The sequence below is a fragment of the Falco rusticolus genome, chromosome 5 (assembly GCF_015220075.1).
Source record: "Falco rusticolus isolate bFalRus1 chromosome 5, bFalRus1.pri, whole genome shotgun sequence".
Lineage (NCBI taxonomy): Eukaryota > Metazoa > Chordata > Aves > Falconiformes > Falconidae > Falco > Falco rusticolus.
In genome coordinates, this window is record NC_051191.1 from 6632886 (window position 1) to 6648133 (window position 15248).

Below are 15248 nucleotides of genomic sequence, written 5' to 3' on the forward strand. Positions count from 1 at the left end.
GTATGTCAAGATGTAAGGTTAAAACCATCCTTCCTTTTGATATACTATTTATTTGAAGGCTGATGCATAGAAACAGCAAGACAATTTAGCATAACTGAACGCTCTGAGCAACTGTAAAATTACAACATTAGTATTTTCATTTATTTTTCATTAAAGAAATTTCTAACATCCTGTAGCAGATGAGACAATGTGGTATCCTAGGGGTTAGAGCATTTCCCTGGGAAGTGAAAAATCTGAGCTTTAAGCTTTCTTCAGCCTAAAGGATTTGAATCTGTACTTGTCAATAAAATGCCTAATCATGCTGCAAAATCAGTGACAGCACTGGTGTACTCCATCCATCCTGCTGAAGCAGACCCAACGTGCAGCAGAGAGTCCAAGATTAATGGGACCAGGAAGAGAGGACAAGCAATAGGGGACCGGTGCATAGCACAGCGAGATAAGGACTCCCAGCAGTTTGGGTCCTGGGGAGTTTTGTTCTTTGCTTCATTTTTGTATTTGTGTATTTTGGCTTGTGATGCTCAGGCAAGCAGGACTAGCAGCAGAAATCAGGGTTCTTACCCCTTCACTTAGGGCTTACTAATAAAAAAAAAAAAAACAAACCACACAAACAAAAAAAACCAACCAAAACACATCATCATCTCACCTGTACTTCCGTGTTTATTTGCATTAAAAGTTTAGTGCAACTTTAAATGTTTCTGGCTACACTGAACTGGAATTATGACGGCCTTCCATGTGATACTTAATACCACCGCCTGGCAGGATGAAGCCTTTCCTTCGCAAGCTTCAGATTGGAATTTGAAAGAATGTTGCTGATTGCAATCTGTACTGAGCAAAGCAGTTAAGCATGTGCTTTGCTTTCTTTTTGTCAGAATTTGAAATTTTGAAGCAAGAGACTAAAACAAGAAACAAGCTGTCTTCTGACAAGGGAAGGATACAAGTATAAAGACACCCTCAACTCAGTACTGTCATGGTTTAACCCCAGCCCGTAAGTAAGCACCGAGCAGCCACTCGCTCACCCCCCACCCACCCCCCACGGTGGGACGGGGGAGAGAATCACAAAAGTAAAAGTGAGAAAACTCATGGATTGAGATGAAGACAGTTTAATAGGTAAAGCAAAAGCTGCACGCACAAGCAAAGCAAAACAAGGAATTCATCCACCACTCCCCGTGGGCAGGCAGGTGCTCAGCCATCCCCAGGACAGCAGGGCTCCGTCACATGGGACGACAAACGCCATCGCTCTGAATGGCCTCCCCCTTCCTTCTTCCCCCGGCTTTATATGCTGAGCATGATGCCCCATGGTCTGGCATATCCCTTTGGTCAGCTGGGGCCAGCTGTGCCAGCTGTGTCCCCTGCCAGCTCCTGGTGGGGTGGGGTGAGAGGCAGAAAGGGCCTTGGCTCTGTGCAAGCGCTGCTCGGCGGTAACGAAAACATCCCTGCGTTATCGACACTGCTTCCAGCGCAAATCCAAAGCACAGCCCCAGCCTAGATACTATGAAGAAAATTAACTCTACCCCAGCCAAACCCAGCACAAATACACCATACATTTACATCTTTAGTCTCCTCTGAAGTAATACAAACTGCCAAAATTAAATTCAGATAAATGTTTGAGATGCTGTTTTCTCTGTTTTTTCCCTTGGTGTTAGTTTCTGTACTTTGGTGGGCTTTGTGTGAACGCCTGTTCAGTCTCACGCTGGCAATTTCAGCTCCAGGTCCCATGCACCATCATGCCCAACCTTTCCAATACCACATGCATTCCCTGCCAGGAGCAATCTCTATGCAGCTGCAGTCTCTGGTACTGAAGCATTTCAGCACCATGTCTCACTGTCACCAGCTGCAGTACTGAGCCCCCCAAAACATCCACATTTGAACTCTGTGCAGCCTTTTGGCTTGCACCACTGTAAGCTGTCTCAACTCCACAAGGATCAGCGTCATAATGACGTTAGAATAAAAGTACTAGGTCAATGCTGGAAAAGTCCCACATCACAGGACACAAAAGTACTCCCTGTTTCATTTTCTTGGTTGTTGTGCATAACTAGTTTGGAAGTCTTCAGGAAATGAAATGGGTTTAGCTTTTTGCATATAAAATAGCTTTAAAAATAATGATCATTGTATATTATGTGTCTGACTTCTCCTTTAGAATGGAGACCTAAGATGTAACTGATAAACAGTTACGATATTTACTGATTAATCAACACACTTGTAAGAGACTAATAATACCTTAACTGGCCAAGGAGCAAATGTCTAATATTAGCAGTAGTCATTCACAGCCGCATCACTACAAACACAATTCTGAGTTACAATTATATTGTCTGTTACTAGTAGAAGTAATTCATAATTGTATTACTATGAAGAAATATCACATGCAAGCTCTACCACGTTACAATTCTATTGCCTTCCCTTCTCCACTTCGTATGAGGGCACAAGCCTATTCCTTGTCAACCCACCTTTGCACACCAAGTCTTTTGGACGCAGACCTGATGAGAGTCCAGCGGGTTGTCCCAAGGCTGTTGTCCAGCACCCTGATGGGCTTGGGGCCACAGGTCATCTTTACCACCGGAGGTGTCCACAATTCTGTGACCCAAATATCACACCCTTCTGCCTTCTCCACTGGATTATTCCTAATGCCTATTATTTTAATTATTTCCTGGGGGGTGTGTGGTGTGTCCTATTAAATTATTTTAATTCCTAGTGTTTATTTTCCTAAGCCCACCTTTTCACCAACCCTGCACGTCCCTTTCTCTGCCTAGACTTCTCCCAGACAAATGGGACCCATTTAATGACCTGCTCCTAATTATTTTTTCCTCATTGGTCCCAAGTCTGCTACATCCACCCCCAAATTTGATGTTTCTAACACTATCTAGGCAGTTTTCATACAATATGGTGTTACTCATACTGTTATCTAGATAGCTCCAAGACTGCTTTCAGACCCTTTTGCTCAAGCTGGTTACATTTAATCTATACTATATGCTTTTTGGACAGAATTATGTGACCTTACTTTAGCCTTGACTTCCCTATGAACTCTGTTTAAGCCAAGCAGTTTCTTATTTTTCAAAGAGACAGCTTGCATACCATAGCAACAGAATAACCCATTTTGTGCTCACAGTCTTTGCCCTTGAGCAGTTTCGGTCGCCCTTCTAGTTCCCATGGCCACGTTAGCTGTTTTCTAAGCCCAGTGTTTGAGCAGGGGCTCTTACTCACAGTATGGCCCCCCACATGCCAGTGCTTCCACCCCAGCGCATCCCTGCTCATGGCAAGCAGAGGGTGCATGAGTCGCTAAGAGAATGTCTTGCTCACTATGGGCCTTTCTTAGCACAAGACGATACAAGGAGGAAAGGACATAAAGAAGGAGGCAGAAATCAGTCTCCTGCATCCTGTGCTGCTGACACGGTGGCAGATGATGGCAGTGGGAAAGAGCCCAGGCCACATCAGGTCTTCCTGCAGCAATCCTTTCCTTCCTCTGCCCGGCAGGGAGAAGCTGAAGTAGAAGCAGAAGGGAGAGCGAGCAGCCAGCCTGGCCAGCACCCTGCTGCCACAGGCCAGGCCTGCAGGGTCAGCACCACCTCAGCCACCGGCACAAGCCTCTTTTGCTTGAACACGTAACCAATACTCGGTAGACAGGAAAGGGACCTGGAATCAGTACCCCTTCTCCAATCATTTTAATGAGGCCGGTTGTATAATCTCTTCATACCTTCTCACTTCATCGGAACAAAAGGGAGCAAAATTTGCTTTTGATCACTCACTTCTGCTTGAGAAATAACATACAGCACAGTGAGCTGAAACTTTTTAAGTTCTACTTGAACTGCAGGACTGGGAGGACTAGGGACATAAAAAAGAGGAGGCCTAAGGAAAACACTGGACGGATACTTGTTGAAGATGGTCATTGACTGATAGTGATGAAGAAAAAGTGGAGGTATTCAGTGCTGGTTTTGCCTCAGTCTTTAATAATACTGATAGACCTTGGGTTGCCAGGTCTCCTGAGTCAGAGGACCACAAGTGCAGGAACAGTGACCTTCTGTTTGTGGACACTGAAATTGTAAGGGGCCAGCTGTGTCAGCTGAATGTTCACAAGTCCACGAGGCCTGATGGGATTCATCCCAGAGTTCTGAAGCAGTTGGAGGCTGTTATGGCAAGATCTCAATCATCTGCTAAAGGTCTTGGGTGTCTGGGGACGTCCCTGCTGACTGGAAATTAGCCAGTGGTATTCCAGTCTACACACAGGGCATGAGGGAAGACCCAGGGAACTACAGACCTGTTAGTCTAACCTCAGCTCCTGGAGAAGATTATACTGGGTACTGTTGAAAGGCATTTAAAGAATATTGCACTCACCGGGCACAGTCAATAAGGGTTCACAGAGGGAAAGTCCTCTTTAACTCATTTGATACCCTTCTATCACAAGGTCACTCACCTAGTGGATGAAAGGAAGGCAGATGGATGTAGTTTTCTGGATTTTAGTAAGGGGTTGATACTATCCCTTACAGCATCGTTCTGGACAAGTTGTCCAGCTGTCGGATGAGCGGGTTCATGGTGCACTGGGCGGAGAACTGGCTGAAGGGCAAGGCTCCAAGGGTTGTAGTGAATGGGGCTACATCTGGCTGGTGACCGGTCATCAACCGTGTTCCTCAGAGTTCAATTCTAGGGCCACTTCTGTACCATACATTTGTCAATGATCTGGATGCAGGAGTTGAATACACCATTAGCAGGTTTGCTGGTGATACCAAACTGGGAGGTACTGTGGGACCTGTGGGACAGGAGGTCTTGTGGAGGGATTTAGATAGGTTGGAGCATTGGGCTATGATTAATGGGATGAAATCTAACGAGTTGAAATGCCATATTCTGCACCTAGGATGGAGTAACACCAGGCACAAGTATAAACTGGGAGAGGAGCAGCTAGAGAGCAGCCCTGCAGAAAGGGAGATGAGGTGCTGGTTGACAGCAAGCTCAACATGAGTCAGCAGTGTGTCCTGGCAGCCAAGAGGGCAAACTGCATCCTGGGGTGCATCAAACACAGCAGAACTAGCTCGTCAAAAGAGGTGATTATCCCGTTGTATTCATCATTGGTGCAGCCTCACCTGGAGTACTATGTGCAGTTCTGGGCCCCACAATTTAAGGAGGATGTGAAGGTCCTTGAACGGGTCCAGAGGGAGGCAACAAAGCTGGTGAAAAGGCTGGAAGGAATGCCCTCTGAGGAGCAGCTAAGGACTTTGGGTAGGCTAGTTTGGAGAAAAGGAGGCTGAGGGGCAACCTCCTTGCTCTCTGCAGTTTTCTGAGGAGAGGAAGCGAGGAGGGAGGTGCTGACCTCTGCTCCCCGGTATCCAGCGACAGGATGTGAGGGACAGCTCAAAGCTGCACCAAGGGGAGGCTTAGGCTGGACATTGGGAAGCATTTCTTTACCGAGAGGGTGGTCAAACACTGGAACAGGCTTCCTAGAGAGGTGGTCGCTGCCCCGTGCCTGTCAGTGCTTAAGAGGCATTTGGACAATGTCCTTAATAACATGCTTTAACTTTTGGTCAGCCCTGATTTGGCTTAGGCAGTTGGACTAGGTGATTGCTGAAACTGGAACAGTCTAGTCTATTCTAAACAAACCCAGAAGAGATCCACTAGCAAAGAGACATGCATTGCTGCAAAAAATATTTCATCAATGTCAGTAATAGTATCACATCTTACTATTAAGAGTCACTTTTTCTTAACAAGGAGCACAGACCCTCCTCTTACTGCCAAAGCTTCGTCTCGGTGCCAGCAGCCACAGCCAGGCTGCATTGCCAGTTGCCGCTTTTCACTCTCATCTGGCATCTCGCTTCACTTTACTGCCAAAACCCTCACCTTAGTGCTAAGACCCACTGTCACAGCTCACTGCCATCTGCCAGTTCCCATTGCCAACCCTACAGAGTCTCATCTCGCTGGGTGCATCTGCAAAGGCATGCCTGCTCTCACCAAAGGCATGACTGCCGCTCACGCAGGCAGACAGCAGTACCTGCAGAGCTGTATCAGCACTAACGGCACACCTAGCCTAGGCAAGAGCATCCATGCAACCATGGCAGTAGCTGGTCTGCGTGAGGGCCACGCTGTCCCCACGCCACTGCTCCATGAGTGATGCAATTCTCAAGGTGGGCTGATGGGATAAAGGCTATATGGATTAGAGTCACAGCCTTGGCTGTGACCCCATAGCTCCTTCCCAGTCATTATCCCAGATGTTATCAGGGAAGCCGCATCCTTTCCATAAAGACATCCAGGGGCACTACATGAAAGATTCATGGTAGCCTGACAGATGTTAAAATCACCAGGTCAAAAGGCAGCAGTTCCCAGGTGCCTAGGAACTGACAAGGAAAAGGACAGCATGTAGTTGCCCTTGGGGAAATGGCTAAGCTGGGACAAGCTGTAATGCAAGAGACAGTGAGTGGGATTCATGTGTAAACTCTGGACACCTACAATGGGAAATGATTCATCCCATTTTGAAGAGGACATCTGCACTGAGTCACAAGAACTACACCATTACATCTAGTTATTTCTCCTCCTACATGATTCAGGAATAGTGCTCTGCATATCTAGCTCAGATGCCTTCACATTTGAATAGATAAATCTCACCCTGCATCTAGAGGTAGTGTACCCTCTGCTTAGAAGGCAAATTCTAGATGCTATAGGTCTCGTTGTCAAAATTTGCAGTCTCTCACTTTTACTCATTTGCTTTTAAATTTCTGAACTTTCAGAACTTCAGAAAACAAGATTTTAAAAAGCCGTTCACTCTACCTTCAAGAATCAATATATGCTATAACACCAAATGATTTATTCAAGCTGTCTAAAAATAATACTCCTTTTTTGATCTTTTGTTAGAATTAATTAGAATTCATTCACACGACTTTCCACTTTGATCTGTAAATCAATTTCTGACCCTACCAGGAGTTTGTGAAATATTTATTAGCACAGGATTATTATCACAGCCTGATTATTTTCTAGATTATCCAGCAGCATACATGCCAGCATGTTATTGCTGAGAAACTTGGCTATGTTATTTGTCTGTCAATTATGACAGTAATTTTCCTTATCCCAGTCTCTGCCCTACTACAGGTTTCTGTTTACTCATGTTTTGGTCTGACAGTACTCTTCCATCTTGACTGTCTCTTTGGCTTGCTATACAGACATAATCTTGCCAAGCAAGATTACAAAATCAATATGATTACATCAAATAATGGTATTATAATGAATCAAGCTTCAAAAGAGAAATTTAAATTACTCATGGATGTCATATTTATTTTAACAACAGAGTGTCTGATTTATGGTTATTTTTCTGTGCCAGTAGGACTCTTTGCATATTAAATGTGGAACTAGATATAATATAGAGGGAATATACAATTGTTGTCTACAAAAGTGCATGTGTCATGGAAAAGATGGATATGGATTGGTCCAAATACCTTCCCATAACTAAGGCACATCAAATTAAATTATGTTTGAAACAAACCGAACAAGGTGGGTTTGACACAATAGGTTGTAAGCTTGTGGAAGTCCTTAATAAAAGAGGCTTTGGATGCCAGAATTTTGCACAGTCCCAAGAGGAGGCCAGAAAAAAATACTCTGAGAAGAGACATTTTTGGGGTTTTTACACCATCACAAGCTCAGGAAATTCCCCGAACAAAGCTGGAAGCTGGGGCAGTGTTAGGGAAAAGGCATCAGTACAGGTTGCCTCATTTTTACGCTTCCTTGATTGTCCAGTTAGAGCCACACTTGGAGATATAAGGGACTGGACAGACCTGGGATGGCTGCTGCTACGTTCTTAAAGTTTGTAGATGTTTACACTGAGCTTCCTCAGAAATGGTTACTAGAGGATGGCATTATTTCCTCATGGGAAAACATGAGGAAGCATCTAGAGCCAGCAACTAGATAGCAGACAAGTGGTAAGGACTTAGGCAGGGGAAGATAGGAGGAGAAATACCACAGAAATCCTCTGAAAACAAAAAGCAAGCAGCTAGTTTTGAATTGAGCAATTGGACAGGCAAAAGAGAGGATTCAAAAAGGAGATGACAAAGTGCGGATCAGGAAAATGGCCTTTCAGCAGCATTCTCAATGAGGAGGACAAGACTGTCAACAGCAGATAAAAGCATGGTGAAACAATTACAAAACTGAAAGTCTGAGCAAAAGTTTTTTTAGCAGATTAGCTGTACTGCCTCAGGCTGTCAGTCCACCTTGCTCAGTATCATTCCTCTGGCAGCAGCAATGACAACTGCGGAAGGAATGTTGTTGGAACGGAAAGCCTCTATATTAGGAGATGACAAAATACAGCTATGGCAAGAGAATTTGGTGCATCCATCCCTCACCATAGGTAGGAAGGATTGTTGAGGCTTGAGGCCTGACCCAGCAACTGTCCCCAACCTCTCCTCACATGTGGGAATGACACAGGCATTCCCATTCCATTCCCAAATTCACTGCACCAAGCTCCTCACTGCTCTGTGTCCTACCTTGCCCTGCCTGCTCTCCTGCCTGGGATAAAGCTGGTTACCGAGAACTGTCTGCTGTGCTACATCACAAGTACCCACTGTACCTGAACAAGGGGGTGAGAAGATGGTCTCTCTTCTCCCTGTCATCTGCCCATAAGACAGATACTGCGTGTTGGCCCTTACAGAGGACCAACATAGCCACAGAGACTACAGAGGGTGAGGAGCAGGAAAAATGAAAGAAGTGATGGTGGCAGCTTCAAGTTTAAGCTCTCCTGCCTTCTCATCCTCAGCAGTCTTCAGGAGCATGTGGCACTGACAGCTTTGAGTCTGCTGCCTGGGATCCTTCATCAGGGCTGCTGCCATCAGGACATCCCTCTTGCCTTGCTCATTACATCCCCGCCTGGATGGAAGGACCCCTGCCAAGAAGTATTATTTAAACCTTGCACTCAATATTTAAACTTGAATAACAAGCAGGACCATCATATTGTTCACAGTGACTGGGGAAAGGGAGATTTACTCATGCTGTGTTGCAGATGACAACTGCAAATCTTTGAGAGAAATGTCAGTAGTATTTGTTTAAGTGCATCTCTGGTTTTCATCTAGAGTACTACTAAATATAAAACGCATAAACAACTTGAGGAGGAACCGTGACCTGAAGCTTTTGTCAGAGTGCCATAGCTGCTGGCTATGATGCAGCATGTATGTCCTCCTTTGATGCTGTGTGGTCCAGCTTTTGCCCAGAGAGTGCTCCACTCCCAGCCCATTCCAGAGATGGACAGCAAGGTCTGGTCACCTCTGTGAAGACACAGGCCTGAACCCCATTAGGCTGAGGCAAGCTGAAAGCTGTCCTTTGCATTCCTGGCAAGCTCTCTGCGCCTCGGGCTGTTTTATCAGGTGTGGCTGACCCCACAGAACTTTAAAAAACAGGCACCCGGACGGGTTTCTAAAGGGAGCACCTGCGTCCTGACGTGCCCGAGGCCCAAGACCTGCAGGGCACAGGCCGCCTGGGCGAGGGTGTCGCCGCCGCTCACCGCTACACCCCGCTCCTCACCAGCGCCCTGGGGCGGGAGGCGCCGCCGCAGCCGGGCCTGCGCTCCGCCGTGCGCGCTGCGGGGCGGCAGGAGGGGGAGCCCGCCCGGCGGCACCCGCTCCTCCGCCTCCGGGTCTCCTCTCCAGGGCCTCCCACCCTCCTCCTCCCCCTCCCCCCGCCCGTCCCGGCGCCCCTCAGCGGGCACTAACGGCCACCAGCGGCCGCCGTCCCCGGGCCGGCCGCGCGCGCCCCGCGAGCCGCGCTGGCGCATGCGCGCTGCCGCCGCGCGGTGGCTCCTGCAGGGACGCGGCCGTCGCCGCCGCCCGGGGCCGCCGCCGCAACGTGTTGCACGGTGCAGCCTCGCATGTGTTGTGCGTGTACCGGCTGCCTGCGGCCGCCTCGGTGCGGCCGCTCCCAGCTCCGCAGGCTCCAGCTGTTCGCTTCAAAACCTTAAAGGACCTCTGCGTTTCCGCAGTTCATTCCGGTGCTGCTCTCGCCTCCTCCTCCCCACGGCTGCTGCAATCCCCTTCTTGAATTGCTCTGCACGTTACTGCTGCTTGGTGCAGGCGGGCACTTCCATGCAAGCGCCAGCCACCCATTGCAATAACAAGCATCAACACATCGTTCGCCTCCCGCTCCAAATCCGGAGCGATTTTCTTACTTGCGGAGGTGCAGGGGCCTTTTTCCGGCAGGAAGGTCCAGTGTAAGTTTATTTGCGGCTTCCGCTGTTACTTACAAGTCATCGGTGTTGCTCACCATCCCCTGGGAACCGAGGGAACCGAAGTTGCCAGGTAAATGCCCTCTTCCTTGTCTGCAGCACTTTGAGGCAGCTCCAATCTGTCTTGTTGCATGGCTGCTTCACCGCTATCTACAGCATGAATTGCAGAGCGGAGGCAGCGTTTAATTGCATAGCTGTCGCCGGGCAGCTCGCGCCGTTGCCCGCCTCTCGTGACATTTCTCCGCCGGGCCCTGGGGAGAGGGAGGCTGCCTCGTACCGCGCAGCTACCGCTGCACTGCTGCTGGGGTGGCGGCTGCCCCGCCGCGCCGTTATCCCGGCCCGCTCGCACCGCTCCCCCCGGCGCTGCGGGGGGCGGGCGGGGGAGAGCCCCCGCGGGGCTGTCGGCGGGGGCGCCGCGCTCCGGGCCCGGCGGGAGGCCGGGGGTAGCGGCAGGCCCGGCGGGGGCAGGGTCCCGCCGGCCCTAACATGGTGCCGCTGCGGCAGAGGAGCGCGGCCGCGGCCCCGCCGTTACCGCTGTCGGTGTTGTCCCCGCAGGCCGCGCGGGCGCCGCCCGCAGCCAGCCCGCCGCAGCGCGCCGCCCGTCCCCGGGGAGGCCCGGCGGCGTGAGGCCGCCCGCCGCCGCCGCTTATGCAACACATCATCGATAACCACCCCGACATGGCCACCGCGCTGCTGGCGGGCGAGAAGCTGAAGGAGCTCATCCTGCCGGGCCAGCAGGATGACAAGGCGGGCGCGCTGGCGGCTCTGCTCCTCCAGCTGAAGCTGGAGCTGCCCTTCGACCGCGTGGTCACCATCGGCACCGTCCTCATCCCCATCCTCCTCGTCACCCTCGTCTTCACCAAGAACTTCGCCGGTAAGGGCGGCGGGGCGCCGGCAGCAGCGGGGCGGGCAGGGCTGTGCCCTAGTGGCAGCTGCGCGGGACCGCTGGTGCTGCGGGGGCGGCCTGGGCGGGCGGGGGCAGCAGCATCGCGGCGGCAGCCACTCCCTAACAGCTGCCACCAGGCTGAGGAGGCGGCCGATCCCTCGCCCTCGCGTCGTGGCAGGTGGGGGCAGCGGTGGCGGCCGGTCCCTGAGGGCCACCGGCGCTGAGGGGGCAGCAGTGGTGGCCGGTCCCTGAGGGCCACTGGTGCTGAGGGGGCAGCAGTGGCGGCAGATCCCTGAAGGGCCACTGGCACTGAGGGGGCAGCTGCTGCCTCTCACCTCAGCGGGCGAGTGACACCTGCTCCCACGTTGGGGAAGGGACCCCAGCCACCCCACCTCGTCCCGGGTGGCTGACCTGCAGGCAGCAATGACGTGGGGAGGCACCTGCTGCCCTGTGGCAGCCAAGAGCTGGTGTGGGAGGCACAGGGTGCGGTGTTATGCCTCCCGAGGTGGATCCTGGACAGGCCCTGAGCTGGACCCTAGCTGACTTAAAGCGTTTGTCCTGACATTAGTTAAGGCGTCTAGAGCACGAGTGTTTTACTGGCGCCCTAGGCAGAGGCAGTGCTCTCAGGGAGACTGATGCAGGATATGGAGGCACACGCACACTGTGCTTTGCCATATTGTAATAGTGGAAATCATGGATGTTTGTATCTGTTAAGGGCCTGCGTCTTGCATATAGCCGGTAACAGTTTAAAAAGCCCACTTTAATTACCTGTCACCACCAATGTGGAGTCCTTCCCATCCAGGAAAGTCAAGTTTTAATGAGCCTTGGAAATTAATGACCCAATAAACTGTTACGACACCTTTTGGGCCATTAGCGGGTAGGTAAACATTGTTCTACTTTGTGAAGTATAGGCTTGATGAGTGTAGCTGCCAGTGCATGACTGCTTTTAAGGTACCCTGAAGCTCCATACTGAAGATCCATGTGAAAGCACTAGTGCTTTAACATACAGGACCAACCTGGCAGTCTGTAGCTTGTAAGTCTAGTGAGAACTGGCTGCGTTCAATCAGTCTAAACGTACCAGAATCAGGCTCTTGCTTTGCGCGCTGCTTTGGGATTGACTTCCAACACTTAATATCCTTAATACTTGTTTTCATTATGAGATAAAGTTGCATTACCTAGAAGAATAACTGCTTGCAAAGGTAGTCTTGAGATTTTTCTTAATTATAGTTAAAACTTTTTCAGTCTACCTCAGTTTTTAAATATATCATTATGTAGCTCAAGATCTTGAGCCACAGCCTCATTTTTTGGATGGTCATCTAGAGATGTCTCAGAAAGACCATATTTTCAGGCCATGCTGAGCTTGCCGAACATCTGAAAACAATCTTCATAGCAACTGAAAGGCAAGATTCAAGGTCACCTTTGGGGATCCTCGGTAGAATGCAGAGGTTTTGGGATCTCTTCCTCTGGTTTGTAGAGAAGTAAACTAGCAAAAGGCAATCCTACAGAAGCTCACAAGAGTGCATACTTACATATGTGCTTTCATACTGTTTGAGGTGTACAGGTTTGAACCTCAGTAGGCCTAAAGACTTGGGTGCAGTAAAGGTCATGCCCCCTCATGTGTGTTCCTTTACATAGTGTAAGTTTCCTAGAAGAAGCCCTTGGATGACTGTTTGTGGAGACAGCAGTAACTTGCTCCGTGCGATCAAGCCCTCCGAGACTGCAGATTGCAGAGGAGGTGCCAAGTCTAAAAGGCTCAGATTTATACAGTGGATATCCCCTCTGCAAGGCTAAACCGTGGTCCACACAAGTACATGAAAGATAGGGTATCTACTGAATTTGCTCGCATCTGCCTACATCGCTGCAATTGAGTTTATTTTGTGCTGTGGAAGACTATTCTCTAGGCTGACAATTGTGTTCCAAATTTGTTTTTCAGAAGTATTAAAAGCAATGTCACTTGTGTACACTTATGGACTGCGTATGCTTATTTGCCCCAGTGAGATCTAGAGCAATAGCCTATTGTGTCTTGCCTGGGCAAAGCTTGTAAGGCAACACAGAAAACACCCTTATGTCTTTGGAAAAACACGAGATAAGACTTTTTTTCTCATATGATGTCATGTGTTTGTTCAGATGGTCTGCAGTTAGAAACATAGTATGAGAAAAAGAAAAAAATTAAAGATACAAGAGAATGTAATAGAAACACTTAAGTGTCTGATGAAGCTAAATAGATTCTTTATTGTGGTGGAGTTGAGGAGTTCAGGGTTAGTGGATTCAGTTCTGCTTCCACAGAGTTCAAGAGCAAAACTTCTATTAATTTTAATGTGACCTGAATCAGATGTTACTCTGTTAACAAAATAGTATTTACTCAGACATCTTTACTAATTCAATCCTGTCCAGAGAGTGACCCTGGTAATAGCAATAGTCCAGCTGGATACAAGCTTACTACTGATACTGAAGTTTGTGTTACGTTTTCACCCATGCACTGGCACTGATTTTGGAAAAAATCTGACTTTGTTTGATGGCTTTGGATATGCTCCCTGTGTACAATTTAAATACTAGGTATGAAAAGTACAAACTTTGCTGATGAAATTGAGTAAGGTTCTTCTGCCCCTTAGTTGTGAATATCATAGTAGCTTCCCAACTTTGCTTTGGGCCCTTGTGTGCTTATCTAATACTTACCATTTTAGTGATATCCACTGCAAGCCATGGAAAGCTACTGTCATGCCACTAAACTTAGAACAACCCCCTTTTCTGGGATCTATACCATCTTATTAAATCAGTGTTGGTAAAGCTCTTGGAACAGTGGTGTGTGCACTTGAGACATAAAAGTGTAGTTACCAAAAAGCCGTGGTTTCTCACAAAACTTTTTGATGAGGATTGGAACATCTGCATGACAAGTGCATAAAGGAACTAAGAGTCTTTTATCTCTCTGATCTACCTTTGAGTTTATGTGCGTGGGATCAAGTGTAGCTTAAAGCATAGTCAACAGCAACTGTATGGTCTGTGCAACAAGTGTAGTGAGAGCTGCTTGGTCAAGCAGCATGGATGTCCTGCCCCGGGAGTGTGCAGAAGGCACCCCATCGTCACAGGAAGCTGGAGCATCCCAGGGTGGCACTAAGCCTTCTAGAGCCAGAGGCTGTGGTGAAGCACGTATGAAAGCAGAATTCAGCCTCAACACAGGACAAAGAAAGAGTGTGTTATTTATTTAAAAGGTGATCATTAACAACCTTAAAAATCATTATATCTATAGTAAAATATATTGTATACTGTTGTTTACCTGTGAGTGAAGATAAAGTTATTAGCTATGTTTTAGTATCATGGGCAAAGGCAGTTAGGTTAATGCATTTGCTATTCATGAGAGTGATTTGTTTGTCCTCATATTGGAGTGTTCTGATCTTTACATCACTTTTCAGAAATTAAATGATAAATTACTGTTGCAGTAGCATCAAAGGCAAGACCTAATTGTTTAGCAGATACTATGCTGATTTGCTGAATTAATCACAATCCATCTGAACTTTATGTGTTACAAAAGGCTTTAAATTGAGTATAGGGCATTTCTTCTATTACATGGATCATAGAATCATAGAATGGTTTGGGTTGTAAGCCGTCTAGTCCAACATCCTTGCCATGGGCAGGGACACCTTCCACCAGATCAGGTAGCTCAAAGCCCCATCCAGCCTGGACTTGAACACCTCCAGGGACGGGGCAGCCACAACTTTTCTGGGCAACCAGTTCCGCTGTCTCACCATCCTCATCATAAAGAATTTCTTCCTCATGTCCAATCTAAAGCTACCTTCTTTCAGTTTAAAACTGTTGCCCCTTGTCCTGTCCCACAGGCCCTAGTAAAAAGTCTGTCTCCGTTCTTCTTATAAGACCCTTTAAGTATGGAAAGGCTGCTATAAGGTCTCCCCGGAGCCTTCTCTTCTCCACCCTGAACAACCCCAATTCTGTCAGCCTGTCTTCATAGGTGAAGTGTTCCAGCCCTCTGATCATCTTCACGTCTTTCCTCTGGACTCGCTCCAACAGGTCCACGTCCTTCTTATGTTGGGGACCCCAGAGCGGAGCACAGTACTGCAGATGGGATATCACCAGAGCCAAGTAGAGGGGTAGAATCACCTCCCTCAACCAGCTCATCACACTCCTTGTTATGCAGTCCTGGATTCTTAGTGCCCTTACAGTCTGTCTCAACGT

General features: G+C 48.4%; 1 protein-coding gene and 1 long non-coding RNA gene across 5 annotated transcripts in view; one reads left to right on the plus strand and one right to left on the minus strand.

Moving 5' to 3' along the window:
- The window catches only part of LOC119148733, a 24606-nt gene extending 14655 nt beyond the window's left edge, over positions 1–9951 (minus strand). The window contains exon 1 of the long non-coding RNA XR_005104474.1: positions 9838–9951. This is a non-coding gene — a long non-coding RNA (uncharacterized LOC119148733). The remainder of the gene's footprint in view (positions 1–9837) is intronic.
- Positions 9701–15248, plus strand: part of PANX2 (pannexin 2) — a 24607-nt gene continuing 19059 nt past the window's right edge. The window contains exons 1-2 of one of the 4 annotated variants that reach the window (XM_037389266.1): positions 9701–10247; positions 10730–11048. In XM_037389266.1, coding sequence (XP_037245163.1) covers positions 10823–11048 — 226 coding nt within the window. In that variant the 5' untranslated portion in view covers positions 9701–10247; positions 10730–10822. Of the gene's footprint in view, positions 11049–15248 lie in introns of all 4 variants that reach the window. The other 3 variants (XM_037389268.1, XR_005104473.1, XM_037389267.1) reach the window with 3 other exon arrangements.